We start from the raw sequence: 15,145 nt of genomic DNA on the forward strand, positions 1-15,145 counted from the left end.
GATGTTTCCTTTGAGATTCAGTACTTCACATCTCTTTATCCTAAATACGGAGCTCATTAATAACTCAAATACTTCAGGTAATTGTTGAGATCTCTCTATACAGTCCTGAGACAAGTATTGTCAAATACATATATTGGAACATTGGTAGTGGGTGTTATTGAAATATGAGAAGGTAATATTCATGGAGCTTTTTCTAAGGGCCAGGATGTTGTCAGACAGTGGTTCCCCAACTCTGATGTAAGAAAAAACCACCTAGAATTTCACATGCAGATATCCTGATTAAACTGGTGTTGGTCCGATTTCACAGTATGTGGATAATCTAAAATATCCAAAGATGAATATAACATTAACTGAGACAAAACCACTAGTTAGGTAATTGGAAAGATTTTTAAAACCCAAGGTAGTTAATTATCACCCCAAATTTAGACAAATTCAATCACAGCAAGAAGAGACAAATAATGAATCCAAGTTACACTCACATAGCTGAAGTGAGAGAATTAGAATCTGCATATCAGGAATGCCTGACCAGAGAGTCCACAAAGTGGAAATAATGTGGTTAAAAATAAAAGCTGAGCTTTGGACCTTTTTATGGTGATGAAATCTTAACCTGCAAACTTAATGGACTGAGATCATAAAACCATAGAGAGGTTTAAAAGGTCAGCTGGAGGAGAAAATAAAGGAAAGAAAAACAGTGAAGAGCTCTTATATATGCCAGATAGTCTACTGATATTGTGTGGGTTCATACAAATAAACCAGTATCAAATCAAACTATTCAAAGTGTTTATTATCATTTATGTTTTTAATATCATCTCATTCAGTCACAATTGTGATCAGAGTTACTATTGATTTTGTGCATTCAACTCAATAATATTTATTGAAATTTGAAGTGTGCCAAAGAGAAGGAAAATTGCATTATATTACATACCTTTAATGAACAAGCTTTAATCTGCAGAGGAGGGCTTTGAGAAAATAAAAAATGATGATACACTTTGAAGATAAATGGCTCATGACCATGCTTTCTGACTGAGACTCATTACCCTCAACTTGTTAGAGCAAAACAATATAAATTGAGCTGGTTCTTAGTAAACTTTCATGAACATTATTTTTTCTTAATGAAAAACTTTACTTTTCCTGAATTTCCCCTTAAATGGTACACTATAATTTACTGTAAACATGAACTTCTTCTTTCTGCTCCTGGGCTTTTAATATTGATCAGTTAAATGTCTGAAATAGGGTGTGGAGAAAGGGGTGAATGATGTAAATAGCAACAGTGAATGAGTGTGCAAGTCTGGGTGTCTCAGGACTGAGACCTATGTTGAGGGCGTATGGATCTCCAGTGTGAGCAGCTTCCTAGTGAATACCTGAATCCAAATGCATGCAGAGTGAGTGGAGCCTGCTGATGGGTTTCTTGTTTTTTTTTTTCTTATACTCTTTGCTTTTCCAAAGGTGTCCAAGCAACACAAAAGCACAAAATTTAACTCACATATCAGAATTCTATCTAATGGAACTCTCAGAGGACCCAGACCTGCAGCCCCTCCTGTTTGGACTGTTCCTGTCCATGTACCTGGTCACAGTGCTTGGGAACCTGCTCATCATCCTGGCTGTCAGCTCTGACTCCCACCTCCACACCCCCATGTACTTCTTCCTCTCCAACCTGTCCTTGGCTGACATTGGTTTCATCTCCACCACGGTCCCAAAGATGCTGATAAACATCCAAACTCACAGCAGAGCCATCTCCTATGTGGGCTGCCTGACACAGATGTCTATTTTCACAATTTTTACGTGTATGGATTATATGATTTTGAGTGTGTTGGCCTATGATTGGTTTTTAGCCATCTGTTACCCCCTGCACTATTTGGTCATGATGAACCCTCGTCTCTGTGGCTTCTTAACTTTGGTTTCATTTTTGTTCAGCCTTTTGGACTTGCAGCTGCATATTTGAATGATCTTAAAAATTACTAATATCAAGGATGTGGAAATTTCCAGTTTCTTCTGTGACCCTTCTCAACTTCTGAATCTCTCCTGTTCTGACACCTTCTCTAATAACATTGTCCAGTATTCTCTGGAGCAGTATATGGCTTTTTCCCCATCTCAGGGATCCTTTTCTCTTACTATAAAATTGTTTCCTCCATTCTGAGGATCCCATCCTCAGGGGGGAGGTACAAAGCCTTCTCCACTGTGGCTCGCACCTGGCAGTTGTTGGCTTATTTATAGGCACAGGCCTTGGAGTGTACCTTGGGTCAGCTTCATCACATTCTCCCAGGAAGGGTGCAGTGGCCTCCATGATGTACACTGTGGTCACCCCCATGCTGAACCCCTTCATCTACAGCCTGAGGAACAGGGGCATTAAAGGTGCCCTGAGGAGGCTGCCCAGCAGGATGCCCTAAATCTCAGACCCTGTGGTGTCCAGTTGCAATGTGTGTTGGAAAATTCATTGTAACTAATTATCAAGTTGGGTTAATCTGCCTCTTCAGGAACATTAATGGGTTTATTACCACACATGTTGTAAGTGCAATGCCTGCAGCTAGTGATGGGAAGGAATGTTTGGGAGTTCTTCATATTTGCAACAAAGGATCACTTTGAAATAATGAAAGATTTTTGAGATGGTGATGATGAATATTTCTAAAAAAACATCTATGTGATCAATGATGCTAATCATAAGAGTTGAGGATGGTTAAAAGGAAATTTTTTTAACTTCAAATTACTGCAACAATAGTAATATAAAGGTAAATTTTTTTTAAAGAAATGAAAAAGTTATAGTAGAGAAGAGCCTCTTCCTTAGTAGAGATAAACTGATAAACACTGGTAGATATTCGTTTTCTTCTCGTCTTCTCCATCATTAATATTAGGAAGCTTTTAAGAGTTCCTGATATGCTTCAGCTACTTGGTAAACTAGGACCCTTATGCACTGAGCCACCAAAGTCACACAGTAGTCAATAACCAGCCTGTGCCTCCAGCCCCTCAGCTTGAGGACCCCAATGCAGTGGGCGCCATTAGGCATCTCTTCCTCTGTGGATGTCTGAATTAGGAAGCACCTAACTGAGTGTGTATGAATACCTGGAGGCTGAAGTCAGGGCCACTGGGCACCAGGGAGGTGTCTAAGGTGTCCTCCTTAGTCCTAAATCAGCAGAGCCCCAGTGTGAATCAGGAAGGGGAGGGTGGAGGAAGGACATTGCATAGCATTATTTTTTTGCCATCAGGAGGGGCATGCACTTTGTCTACCCAGATTGGAGAATGAGGTGCAGGTTGTCAGGGATGGTACTGTGAGTTCATATGCTTTGTTGTAGTGAGTGCAACAGAAATCTCATGGAAAGTCTTCTTTAACTGTCACCTGACTCTTCCTGCCACACACTGTCATCCACAAGGGGAGAAAATGCACCCCTTTAAACTGTGTCCTCAACACTTCAGATGGTCTTTGAAGGTAATGATGGGGATGTGAATGAAGAAGAGGATTATTTTTTTTTTTTTTTGGTGGGGAATTCTGAATGCCAGGTGCTAAGCTATGTACTACATTTAGATTGTGCAAAGTCTTCCCATGGCATAAGTATTACCCAATTTTATTTTAGAGAATAGAAATAAACACAGGTGTTCATGTGACTTGGGCTAGGTATCCAGATTGAATAATTGAAGCCATATTTGAAATGCTGTGTGGATTTGAGGCACATGGCTCTTGATAATTGCCATTCTGACTGGAGTGAGATGAAATCTTAGAGTACTTTTGATTTGTATTTCTCTAAATGCTAGAAATATTGAACATTTTTTTCATATATTTGTTGATCAATTGTATATCTTCTGTGAAGTATCTGTTCAGTTCCTTAGTCCATTTATTGATTTTTTTTTTGGTGTTAAGTTTTTGTTGTGGAACCACCATTTGACCCAGCTGCCCCACTCCTTGGTCTATATCCAAATGACCTGAAGTCAGCATACTACAGAGACACAGCCACATCCATGTTTACGGTAGCTCAATTCACAATAGCTAAACTATGGAAACAACCTAGATGCCCTTCAACAGATGAATGAATAAAGAAAATGTGGTATATTCACAATGAAATATTATTCAGCCTAACAGGGAGCTGGAGAATATCACATGAAGTGAATTAAGCCAATCTCAAAAAAACCAAAGGCCAAATGCTTTCTCTGATATGCAGAAGCTAATTCATAATGGGTGGTGGGTAAGGGAAAATGGAGTAACTTTGGACTGGGCAAAGGGGAGTAAAGGGAGGAGGGTGGGAAGGATGGAGGAATGAGAAGGACATTATTACCCTATGTGCATGTATGATTGCATGAGTTGTGTGATTCTGCATCATGTTGAGATAGAGAAATGAGAAGTTGTGTTCCATTTGTGTACAATGAATTAATTGAAGTGCATTCTGCTTTCATGTATAACAAGTTAGAACAAATTTTAAAAAAGAAAAAAAATAGAAGTGTTTAAAAAAACATAAAATGAAAGAAGTAATTAATTATGCAAGGTTTTTACTAATTAAAGCTAGGGTCCAAATCTTAAGTGGACCTTCAATTTCTCTAAAGACAGGAGGAGGCCAGGGTTAAGATATACTCTTCAGGCCCATGCTGCAGGCTGTGACTTACTTCCTCCAATAGGCCCCACCTCCTAAAGTTTTAATCCCCTCCCACCTCCCAATAGGGACACCATTGAGCATGGAGGACCAAGCCTTCAACACAGGAGTCTTTGGTGAACATTCCAGATCCAAACCATCTATCATTCTTATCTAACTATCTATCTATCTATCTATCTATCTATCTATCTATCTATCTATCATCTATCATCTTTCTATCATGTCTATCAATCATCTATATATCTGGTTGGTTTCACTGTGACTTTATTTACACATCCATGTACCATATATTGACCCTGTCCACACTCCCTTCTGTTCTCACTCCTCCTCCTTTCTCTGACCTGACCTTCCCCTGACCTGATTCTTAGTCCCTCTTTTACCTTTGGGTCATATATTTTATTTTTTGTCATATAAGAGAAAACATGCAATCCTTGTCTTTCCATGTATGATGACCAGCATGATGATCTCTAATTGCACACAGTTTTTTTTTTTTTTCTGCAAACGCCAGGATTTCATTCCTCTTTATGGCTATAATCAGTGCTCCATTACATATATATAAATTTATTTTGAGAAATATCTGTTCAGGTAATTTGTCAATTTTTTAATGGATTTCTCATTTTGTTGTTGTTAAGATTTTGAGTCTTTTATAGGCTCTGTATATGAATCCTCTATCATATACATAGTTGTCAAAAAATTTCTACCCTTCTAAATGTTGTCTCTTCACTTTGTTGGTTGATTCATTAATTGTGAAAAGCTCTATAATTTCATGTAATCTCATTGGTTAATACTAGCTTTTGTTTCCTGAGCTAGTAGATGTCTTCCCAGGAAATCATTACCTGTCCCAATAGTTTGTAGTGCCACCTCTTTGTTTTCCTCTAATAGTTTCAACATTTCCAAAATAGGGGTCTAGTTTTGTGGCGATCCAGTTTTCCCAGAACCACTTGTTGAAGAGGTTGCCCTTTTTCCATTTTATGCTTTTAGCACATTTGCTGTTCTTGAATTTCTTTCTCCAGTGCTTTGTAATTTTCACTGTAAATTCTTTTGCATCTGTAATAAGGCTTATTCACAGATAGCCTAAGTTTTTTGGGCTGTTGTGAACAGAATTGCTTTTTTTCCTCAGTGATTTTATTATTGGTACAGAGAAATGCTACTGATTTATGTGAGGAGATATTGTATGCTGGAACTTTATTGAATTTTTCAGTTCAGAATGTCTTTTGTTAGAGACTTTAGTATTTTCTACAGATTGGACAATATTAAACACACGGATTTTACTCCCCCTTTCTTATTTGCCTTTTATTTATGTCTTTTGTCAAATTGATTTTACTGAAATTTGTTTGACTATATTAAGTAGGAGCAGTGACAGTGGCCACCCATGTATTATTCTTGACCTTAGAAGAGATGTTTTCACTTTTTCCCATTTATGCTGGATATGGATTCATCATGCACAGCTTCTATTATGTCCAGGTATGAACTTTTATCACAAAGGGAGGTTGAATTCTATGAAAGGCTTTCCTGCATCTGTTGAGATGACCATGTAATGTTTATCCTTGATTTTATTTATGTGCTGTATTATAATTTTTTATTTGTGTTTGTTGAAATATACACAGTGAAGCCAACTTGATTTTGGTGTATGATGAATGAAACTAATATGATAATGGTGCAATACAGAACCACAAAACCTAATTCCTGTCTCAGAAGATCCATAACCGCAGCCTATGCCCTTTGAACAGCTTCTGTCCGTGTACCTGGTCACAGTGATTGGGAACCTGCTCCTTGTTCTGGCCGACACCTTAGAATCTGACCTAAAGAGCCTCATGTGTACCTTTCTCTCCAAACTGTCCCTGCCTGACATGTGATTCATCTCCACTGTGGTCCTAATGATGATTGGGGTCATCCAACTCAAAGGAGAGTCATCACCTACGTGGGCTTCCTGACACAGGTGTTTCTTTTTTCTCATTTTTGTATGCATGCATCTGATGGTGATGACCTGTGACCAGTCTGTGGCCATCCAGCACCCTCTTCATTACCAATCATCATAATCCCTCCCATCACTGACTTCTTATTTTTTGTCTTTTTTGGGTTAATATTTTGTAATTCTAGCTGCACAGTTTGACTGCTTTGAAATTTAACTACATCAAGGATGCGCATATTTCTATTAGTTTATATCAGTCTTTAGAAGTTCTTAATCTCTCCTGGCCTGATATCTTCAATAACTACATTTGTTGTCTACTTCACTGTTGCCATATTTATTTATTTTTATTTCCCATTATGGAGATCCATTTATCTTAGAAAAAATTACTTCTTCCATTAGGAAAACCATGTGTGACTGGGTGAAAATTATAAAGCTTTGTCCACCTGTATATCTTACCTGTCAGCTTTTGCCTAACTTTATAGAACAAAACTTAGCATGTACCTTAGTTCATGTATTTTCCCCCAAATGGTGCTATGACATCAATGATGTACACTGGGGTCACCTCTATGCTTGAATCCTTTCATCTACAACCTGTGAAATAAGAACATTAAAAGTACCCTCAGTTGGGTCCACAGTAGTTTAATATCATTACCTATAGATCATTTCAAATATAGATCTATAAACAATTTGTCTTTAATCACACTTATTGGCAATTCAAGGGCTTGTATTCATTGTCGTGTTTCATAGAGGAACAGAGGTTGGAAGGTTTGTGATTGTGAGTGGAGTAAATTGGGAATTTTTTAAACGAGTATGAATTATTAGTTTGGGAAGATAAAAAGGTTCTGGAGCTGCATGATGGGGACAGTTTCACAACAATGTGAAGATAATTCATTTCACTGAAGTTTTTATTTCATGTGGTTTAAATGTTCACTTTTTGTTATATACTATTACTCTAATAAAAATGGAAATAATTGGTAGATTGATCTTTTTTTATAAAAGAGAGGAATGAAGTAAGTGAACAGTATACACAGGGTTTATACTGAGGAGGGGAGCATCAAAAAAAATGTGGACATTAATTTTCTCTTTGTCTTTTTCCTGCGTTAGAATTAGGCAGTCCCTAGAGATTTGGGTAACATGGACAAATATGGATAATTATGAACTCTGTGCATTGTGCCTTCAAGGTTGAATAAAAGTCAAAATTTAGCCTGTCCCTACAGTCCTTCAGTCTGATAGCTCTAGCATAGTGTACTCCACACCTGTTCATGCCTCTGGAAGCTGCATCAGGAAGCTCCTATCTGACATTGTCTTCATATCAGTCCTGAAGATGGACTCTGGTCACCAGACACATGAGGGCCTTTGAATTTACACTCCGTGGTGATGACCCAGCAGAGAAGCAGCCCAACCCAGTAAGTACAGAGGGAACCTGTGCAGTGGGAAGGACTCTTGGAAATAATTTTTAGTTATCATGAGCACACACATGAAGGTTGGGTGGCCAGATAGGAGGGTACCAATGTGCAAGTCTTCAGCTACGAGAACAGTGAAGTTTCGGTTCCTGATTGTGTTAGGAATATCAGGAATCTTATTCAGAATTTGCTTTCCACCCAATCTAGTTCTACTTCCCATTGGTATCTTGCATACTACAGCAGAAAATGAGTCCCCCTAAACTATTTCTCAAGAACATTAAAGGTTTATTAAGGCAATGAAAAGTATGAAGAAGATGATGCTCAGCCCCTGCCCTTACTGTGGGGCCTCCTAAGTACTCAGTGCAGTTGCTGTCTGTTCCAGTAGCTTATTTCATGTGTTTTATCATGCTGCAGTTATTTAATGCCTAAATCATTATTATTTTGGAGAAATGAAAGAGCACCTTTTTGTGACTCATACTAGGCTTTTGGGTAGAAGAGTGAATCTATGTTTGAACTGGGCTCTTCAATTGTAGACAAAGGGCTACAGACCAGGAGAATTCTGGAAGTTGTTCCCTTCCCAGCCCAACCATCTACTTCTCTTCCTTGTCACTCCAGGTGGAGACCCCTGGCTCACTGTTCTCTTCTCTTCTCTGGTAGATGACATGGGACAGCAGTGGTCGGCACCTGAAAATTCAAGGGCAGTTCAAGGTCCTCGGTCAAGATTACAGAAATGGTAGGCTCATAATAATTCAGCACATAATTACAGCAATGATTCCTTTCTCTCCCTGTCTATTCTAGGACAGCCTTGCAGGTGCCCACGTCCTCATCTGTGCGTACAATCCGTCCACTGAACCTGAAAAGGAGATGTAGTTTCAGGTCTTAATTTCATTTCTAACCATAAAACCATAATTGACTTATTCCTCCTGTGTACCAGTGGTTAAGAGTTCTGGTCCTCTGCTTTAAACATTTCATTTGGCTTAGACCCCATAAAAAATTTTCAGGGATTGGATCCAGAGGCTAACAATCTAATTTAGGATCTTGTCAGGTCCACCTATTTTTTTTTCTGGGACAGACACAGCAGGGTTTTAGTGTTTGTGAGAATCACCATTACTCTTTGAATGGTTTTCTAGATAATTTACCTGCAGTAAATAGGACTAAACGTTAAAGGGATGTCCTATGTGATGCATGTATAATGAGTTTGTTTAAAAGGACAATATAAAATATAGCCACACTTTTTATTGTTGTTATTATTGATGAGATTCATCTTCTTCTTACCATTCAAAAAAATATCTTGTAGCCTGAAGTGACCATTTTCCTATTTGTAGATGGGACAGTTCCTTTTTGTCCCTATAGATGCTTATTCTGTATATTTGGAGTAGAATTTCTCACTCTCTTTCATTTCTGTTTATCTAGAGCTGGGCTTTTTGATGTGGTTTGTTTGTTTGTCTTGGCACAAAAGAGGCTTCATAAATTCTGTTTATGAATCGACCATTCCTTGGTTCCCCAAATTGGCCAGTTTGTTCCAACACATCTGGTGTCTTTATGTTCAGACCTTTCAGAAATGTCTCAGAAAGAGAAAAGTTAAAACCATGACTTGTTTGTGTCCATGGTATGGATGCATGGCCCTTTTTCTTTCAATGTCATTTATAGAATTATTCTTTAAAAGATCATGGCACATATTTTTATGGGTATGAAGAAAGGAAACGAGACAGAAATAGGAAGGACAGGTTCACTTATTGTTCAGGCTAAAAAAAAAAAAAAGATATTTGTTTTTTCATCATTCCAAGCTCCGATGCCCTTTGACAATTGTATTTTTCAAAAAAGTCAGTATTGCCTTAATGATGGAATACATTATTGTATAAAAAACACACATACAAAGACCAAATATGTGGGAAGTTCCAAAGTCCCCTTGGCTTTCACACATGAGGTGAGATGCGTGTCACTCTATTGCCATTAAACTCTGTGGGCACAGAGAGGTGGAGACATCTACGTATATTCTACATAGTGAAGCAGGAAAATGATACCTAACTAAAACAATGATTTTTCAAGTTCCATCTCAGGGCCACTTCTCCTTTCCTGGAGTGAAATGGAAAATATCATTGGCCATACAAAATGAAATTCTTTGATGAGTTTTATTGGAAGGATTATTCCTGAACAGAATTCAGTGATATTTTAATGATATATCTTTAAAATGTGAGGATTATTGATAAGGACTTATTTTGTTGGTAAAACAAATTTAGATGATAAATATTAAAAATGAAATGCATCAATTATTGGAAACCAAGCAACAATCTTCCACATACATATCTGGAAGTTATCACTGTGTGATATGGAGGAGGCACACGTATTTTTGAAGGATTGACATAATAATAAAATGACAACTTCAATATGTCCCTGCCCCCAGTTATGCTATGCATCAGGTTAAGCATTTGAAGTCAACTTATGTTATTTGTAGCTGTTATAAGCTTTGCAGCTTTTTCCCAGCTATATCCTTGTACCATGATGTTATGTCTCACCTCAGGCCCAAAGCAATGGAGCCAATCAACCATGAATGGGAACCTCTGAAACTCTGAACAAAATTAAACTTCTCCTCCTTTAAGTAGCTTATGTCACATATTTTCTTAACAAAAAACCTGATTAACATAGCCTAGAAGATAACTGACATATAATGTTATTTTCTGATTATGAGCCATTGGCTTGCCTTTAGTATCCAGATAATGCAGTTGTAGCTGTAAGTATTTATATATAAATCTTAACACAAATTTATACCTTTGTGATAGAATAACATAAGGCATATTTCTTAATTTTCTTTATTGAGAAATAGTTTCTCTTAGAGAAGAATATTTATTTTTCTTAAAAGAGTATGATTTATTTTACTAAGATAATGGACCTGTTATGTATAATATTGTTAGTGTTTTAAACTTGTGCTGTTGATTTTCTCTAAAATAGGTGTGTATAGAAAAAAATGAATAATATAGAAACCAATAATGAAGGAGTCCTAAGAAGTTTGGGTTTGTTATATTGAGAAATACTGGTAAAGGAGTATAGAGCTCAATTGTGCATAATGTAATTGTGAGTGCACAAATTAAAAATTCACACAGAGTGCTGAATACTTATTTATTTGTCTCCTTCCCTCTATTGCTTTTCTTTTCCAAAAGGTTTCCAATGAATATAGTGGAACAAAATCTAACAAATGCCATGGAGTTCCATCTCCTGGGCCTCTCAGAGGAACCAGACCTGCAGCTCATCCTCTTTGGACTGTTCCTGTCCATGTACCTGGTCACAGTGCTTGGGAACCTGCTCATCATCCTGGCTGTCAGCTCTGACTCCCACCTCCACACCCCCATGTACTTCTTCCTCTCCAACCTGTCCTTGGCTGACATGGGCTTCATCTCCGCCACGGTCCCAAAGATGCTGGTGAACATCCAAACTCACAGCAGGATTATTTCCTATGTGGGATGCCTGACACAGATGTCCCTTTTTAGTGTTTTTGTGTGTATGGATAGTCTGCTTCTTGGTGTGATGGCCTATGACCGGTTTGTGGCCATCTGTCACCCCCTGCATTACCCAGTCATGATGAATTCTCGCCTCTGTGCATTCTTAGTGTTTGTGTCCTTTTTGTTTAGCATTTTAGACTCCCAGCTTCACAATTTGATTGCTTTACAATGTACCTACCATCAGCATGTGGAGATTTCTAATTTCTTCTGTGACCCATCTCAACTTCTTAATCTTATCTGTTCTGACACCTTCACCAATGATATGGCCATGTATTTTACTGGTGCCATGTTTGGATTTTTCCCCGTTTCAGGCATTCTTTTCTCTTACTATAAAATTGTTTTCTCTGTTCTAAGAATCCCATCCTCAGGTGGGAAGTACAAAGCCTTCTCCACCTGTGGGTCTCACCTGGCAGTTGTTGGCTTATTTTATGCAACAGGCCTGGCCGTGTACCTTGGTTCAGCTGTGTCATCTTCCTTCAAGAAGGATGTGGTGTCCTCTGTGGTGTACACTGTGGTCACCCCCATGCTGAATCCCTTCATCTACAGCCTGAGGAACAGGGACATTAAAAATGCCCTGAAAAGACTCCACAGCACAGCATTCTAATTTCATTTTGTCATACATCCTTTTTCTAATGTGGTTTAGAACAATCAGTCATTGAGGCCTTCAAATCCTGTCTCCTTAAATCATTAATTTTGTGACTTCTTGGCTTTCCTTCCACTCTCTGGTTCCTATCTGATTACTATTTCCTTTGGTTTGTGTTTAATTCAATTGCTAAGTATTCTGAAATCCTTTTTCATTGTAAACATCATGATAAAATCAATGTACCCAGGTATCTTCTGTCATTTTTGAGCAAGGATTCTGGCCTCCAGGTGAAATACTAAACTAGTTTTTAAATAAAGGTAAAAGTGACATCATTTTGAAGGTCATGTGCATTTTCTTTTAAAAGTGAATATGTCCATTCAGGCATGTTATGTATAAGGGCCATATCTATGATGCTCCTTATTGAATTTTATTGGAATTATCTTGGGAGATTAAAAATATGAAGGCTTGGATCTTACCAGAAGAGTCTGACTCATCATAAAGTTTTCAAAACTCTTCAAGAAAGTTCAGACATTGGTTCTTAAAGGGATCAAATTCAAAGGGGTTGGAAAGGAGCTTATTGCAACATCAGAAAAGGTGGTTTTCTTCAAATATCTTCTTCAAATCATTGCCTGCAATGCCATACAGGTTGTCATCAGGCTGGTTTTATATGATTGATTTTCTGTTTTAATCTCACTATTCTATAGTTATATTTGTTGCTGAGTAAGGACTCCTGAAATGATGACTGTATTTTCCACCTGGTTTTGTTGTTCCCCACTTTCATGCATGGTCACTAAATTTCACTACCATGAGAACTTGGTATATTTCACTACGTCCTTCACACCCCTATGCCCTTACTGCTTTAGAAGATCCATTGAGTTACTATGTCTTTTCCCACACGAATCCCTCTTTGCCTTATTCATCACTAAGTTAAAGCAATTGCCGGTATTCAGTTCTCACCTTTAAAATAAGGAAATTTGTTTCTACTTCTTGATTGAAACCAGAGTGATAAGTTGTAGGATGTGGAAAAAGATATGAGGTGAGTTGTCTGCAATTAAAATGTTTCAAAGTATGCTCAAGAAATAAAGTTGGTTTTAAATTCACATCCTTGTTCTGGGTGTCCCAGTGAGTTTTCAGTGGTGGTAGCATATTTCAGGTCTGCCTGCAAGACTGTCCACACTGGAAAGTCTTTTATTCCACTCTGGTTTCCTGTCCACACTCTCTGGCTTCCTGTCCCACCTTGTATTCTCTTCCTTTCATCTGTGTAATACCACTTGCCATGATGCCCATCAAAGCCAGTGCCACACTGGATCTTTAGCATCCAAAATTGTGAGCTAAAAAAACCTCTCCTCCTTAGCAGTTACCAAGACTTGGGTATTATGTTGTAGCAACAGAAAACAGAGTAATCCAAGAGAGCAATTTGCTTTACTCAGCCAACAAGTTCAAATGTTAATTTCAACTAAATATATTAAGCCCTTACAGACACACAGACCAGAACAATGTCTGACCCATATGTGGGCACCAATGGTCCATCAAGTTTACACATAAAACTAGCATTCACACTAACTCACAAAAAGATACTGAAGATCTGAATTTTAAAGGTACATATTTACTATTTTGATTTCCCCTTCCACTGGTTGGCTTTCTGCAGTGTACTCCCCAAACGACTGAGAGAAAAAATGTGTGACTTGTTCATGTTTATTATTATGATGATTCAGATTAATAGTTGTAGAATAAAATACATGTTTGATAAGTGCTATAAAACAAAGATAAAAACTAACAGGACCTATTTTTTTTATAACTGGACACACAACAGGCAATAAAAGGGTTTTGAGTTTTGCTTTTCTTTCATTGGGATACTCACCATAGAAGAGGGAATTGAGATTAGAACAAAGAGCATCAAATATTTTTCTTACACAAATATGGCTACCTTCAATTTCATATGTTATGTTCTGTGAGTTTTTCTGTGGCCATGACCCTAGTATCCTATTCCTGCCTCCCACCATTAAATGACTTGATGTTAGAAAAATCTTTTCCCTATGCTCCAGGCATTTTCATGTCTCAACTTAGAGATTACTTAATTGATATTCACCTCTTTAAAAAATTTTTTGTAATTATAGATGGAAAGAATGCCTTTATTTTATTTGTCTATTTTAATGTGGTGCTGGGGATCAAATCAGTGCCTCACATGTGCTAGGCAAGAGCTCTGCCACTGAGCTACTGCCCCAGCCCCTATTTACCTCTTGATGGGAAAAAGTGAGTACTTGTCTAAATGCTGGAATACTGACCCTATGTTTTCTTCTAGCAGTTGCAAAGTTGCTGGGCTAATTCCTAATTCTCTGATCCACTCTTAATTGGCTTTTAGGCAGGGCAAAGGGTAGGATATGGATATTTAATTTCTCAGCACCGTTTTTTTTATAGTTATTTTCTTTCCTCCGACACATAGCTTTGGTGTCTTTGTCAAGTATCAGAAGACTGTATCAATGTGTGTTTTTCTTTTTGCTTCTATTTTATTCCACTGGTCTTCATGTTGTCTTGGTGCCCAAACCATGCTGCTTTGTTATTGAAGTTCTGTAGCCTGGTTGATATCAGGCAATACGATGCCTCCAGCATCACTCTCTTGGGTCAATATTGCTTTGGCTATGCTGGGTCTTTTATTCTTTCAAGTGAATTTTAAGGCTATTTTTTTTGGGTTCTGTGAAAAATGTCATTGGGTTTTGATGCAGACTGCTTTGAATCTCTACATATTGGCACAGACACTGAATTACTTAACAAGACCCCTTAAACTCAAGAAATTAAACTAAGAATCAATAAGTGGGATGCCATCAAGTTAAGTAGTCTCTGTACAGAAAAGGAAAAAAGGGTGTGAAGGGAGAGCTTACATAATGGGAGAAAATGTTTGTCAATTACCCTTCTACCAAGAGATAAATATTCAGAATTTATAAAGAATTCAAATAACACTAGAAAAAAACAAATAATCTAAGGACTAAATGCACAAAAGAACTAAACAGACACTTCTCAAAAAAAGAAATACCAATTGCCAATAAATATATATGAAAAAAGTTCCACATTCTCATTAATGAGGGGATTGCAAATCAAAACTATAGAGATTTCAACTCACTCTAGTTAGTATGGCAAGCATTGATACTAACAATAATAAATACTGGTGGAGATATGGA

At 37.7% G+C, this 15,145-nt stretch overlaps 1 protein-coding gene and 1 pseudogene across 1 annotated transcript; both read left to right on the top strand.

Annotated features, from left to right (window-relative positions):
- The first annotated feature begins 1,633 nt into the window (after positions 1-1,633).
- LOC113178133 (olfactory receptor 7E24-like) lies at positions 1,634-2,387 on the top strand (annotated as a pseudogene).
- Positions 2,388-11,087: 8,700 nt separating this feature from the next.
- LOC144253914 (olfactory receptor 7E24-like) lies at positions 11,088-11,990 on the top strand. The gene has a single exon (XM_077796563.1). The coding sequence runs from the start codon at positions 11,088-11,090 to the stop codon at positions 11,988-11,990; it is 903 nt and encodes a 300-aa protein (XP_077652689.1).
- Positions 11,991-15,145: the final 3,155 nt, after the last annotated feature.

The sequence above is a fragment of the Urocitellus parryii genome, chromosome 3, assembly GCF_045843805.1.
Source record: "Urocitellus parryii isolate mUroPar1 chromosome 3, mUroPar1.hap1, whole genome shotgun sequence".
In the NCBI taxonomy this organism is placed as follows: Eukaryota; Metazoa; Chordata; class Mammalia; order Rodentia; family Sciuridae; genus Urocitellus; species Urocitellus parryii.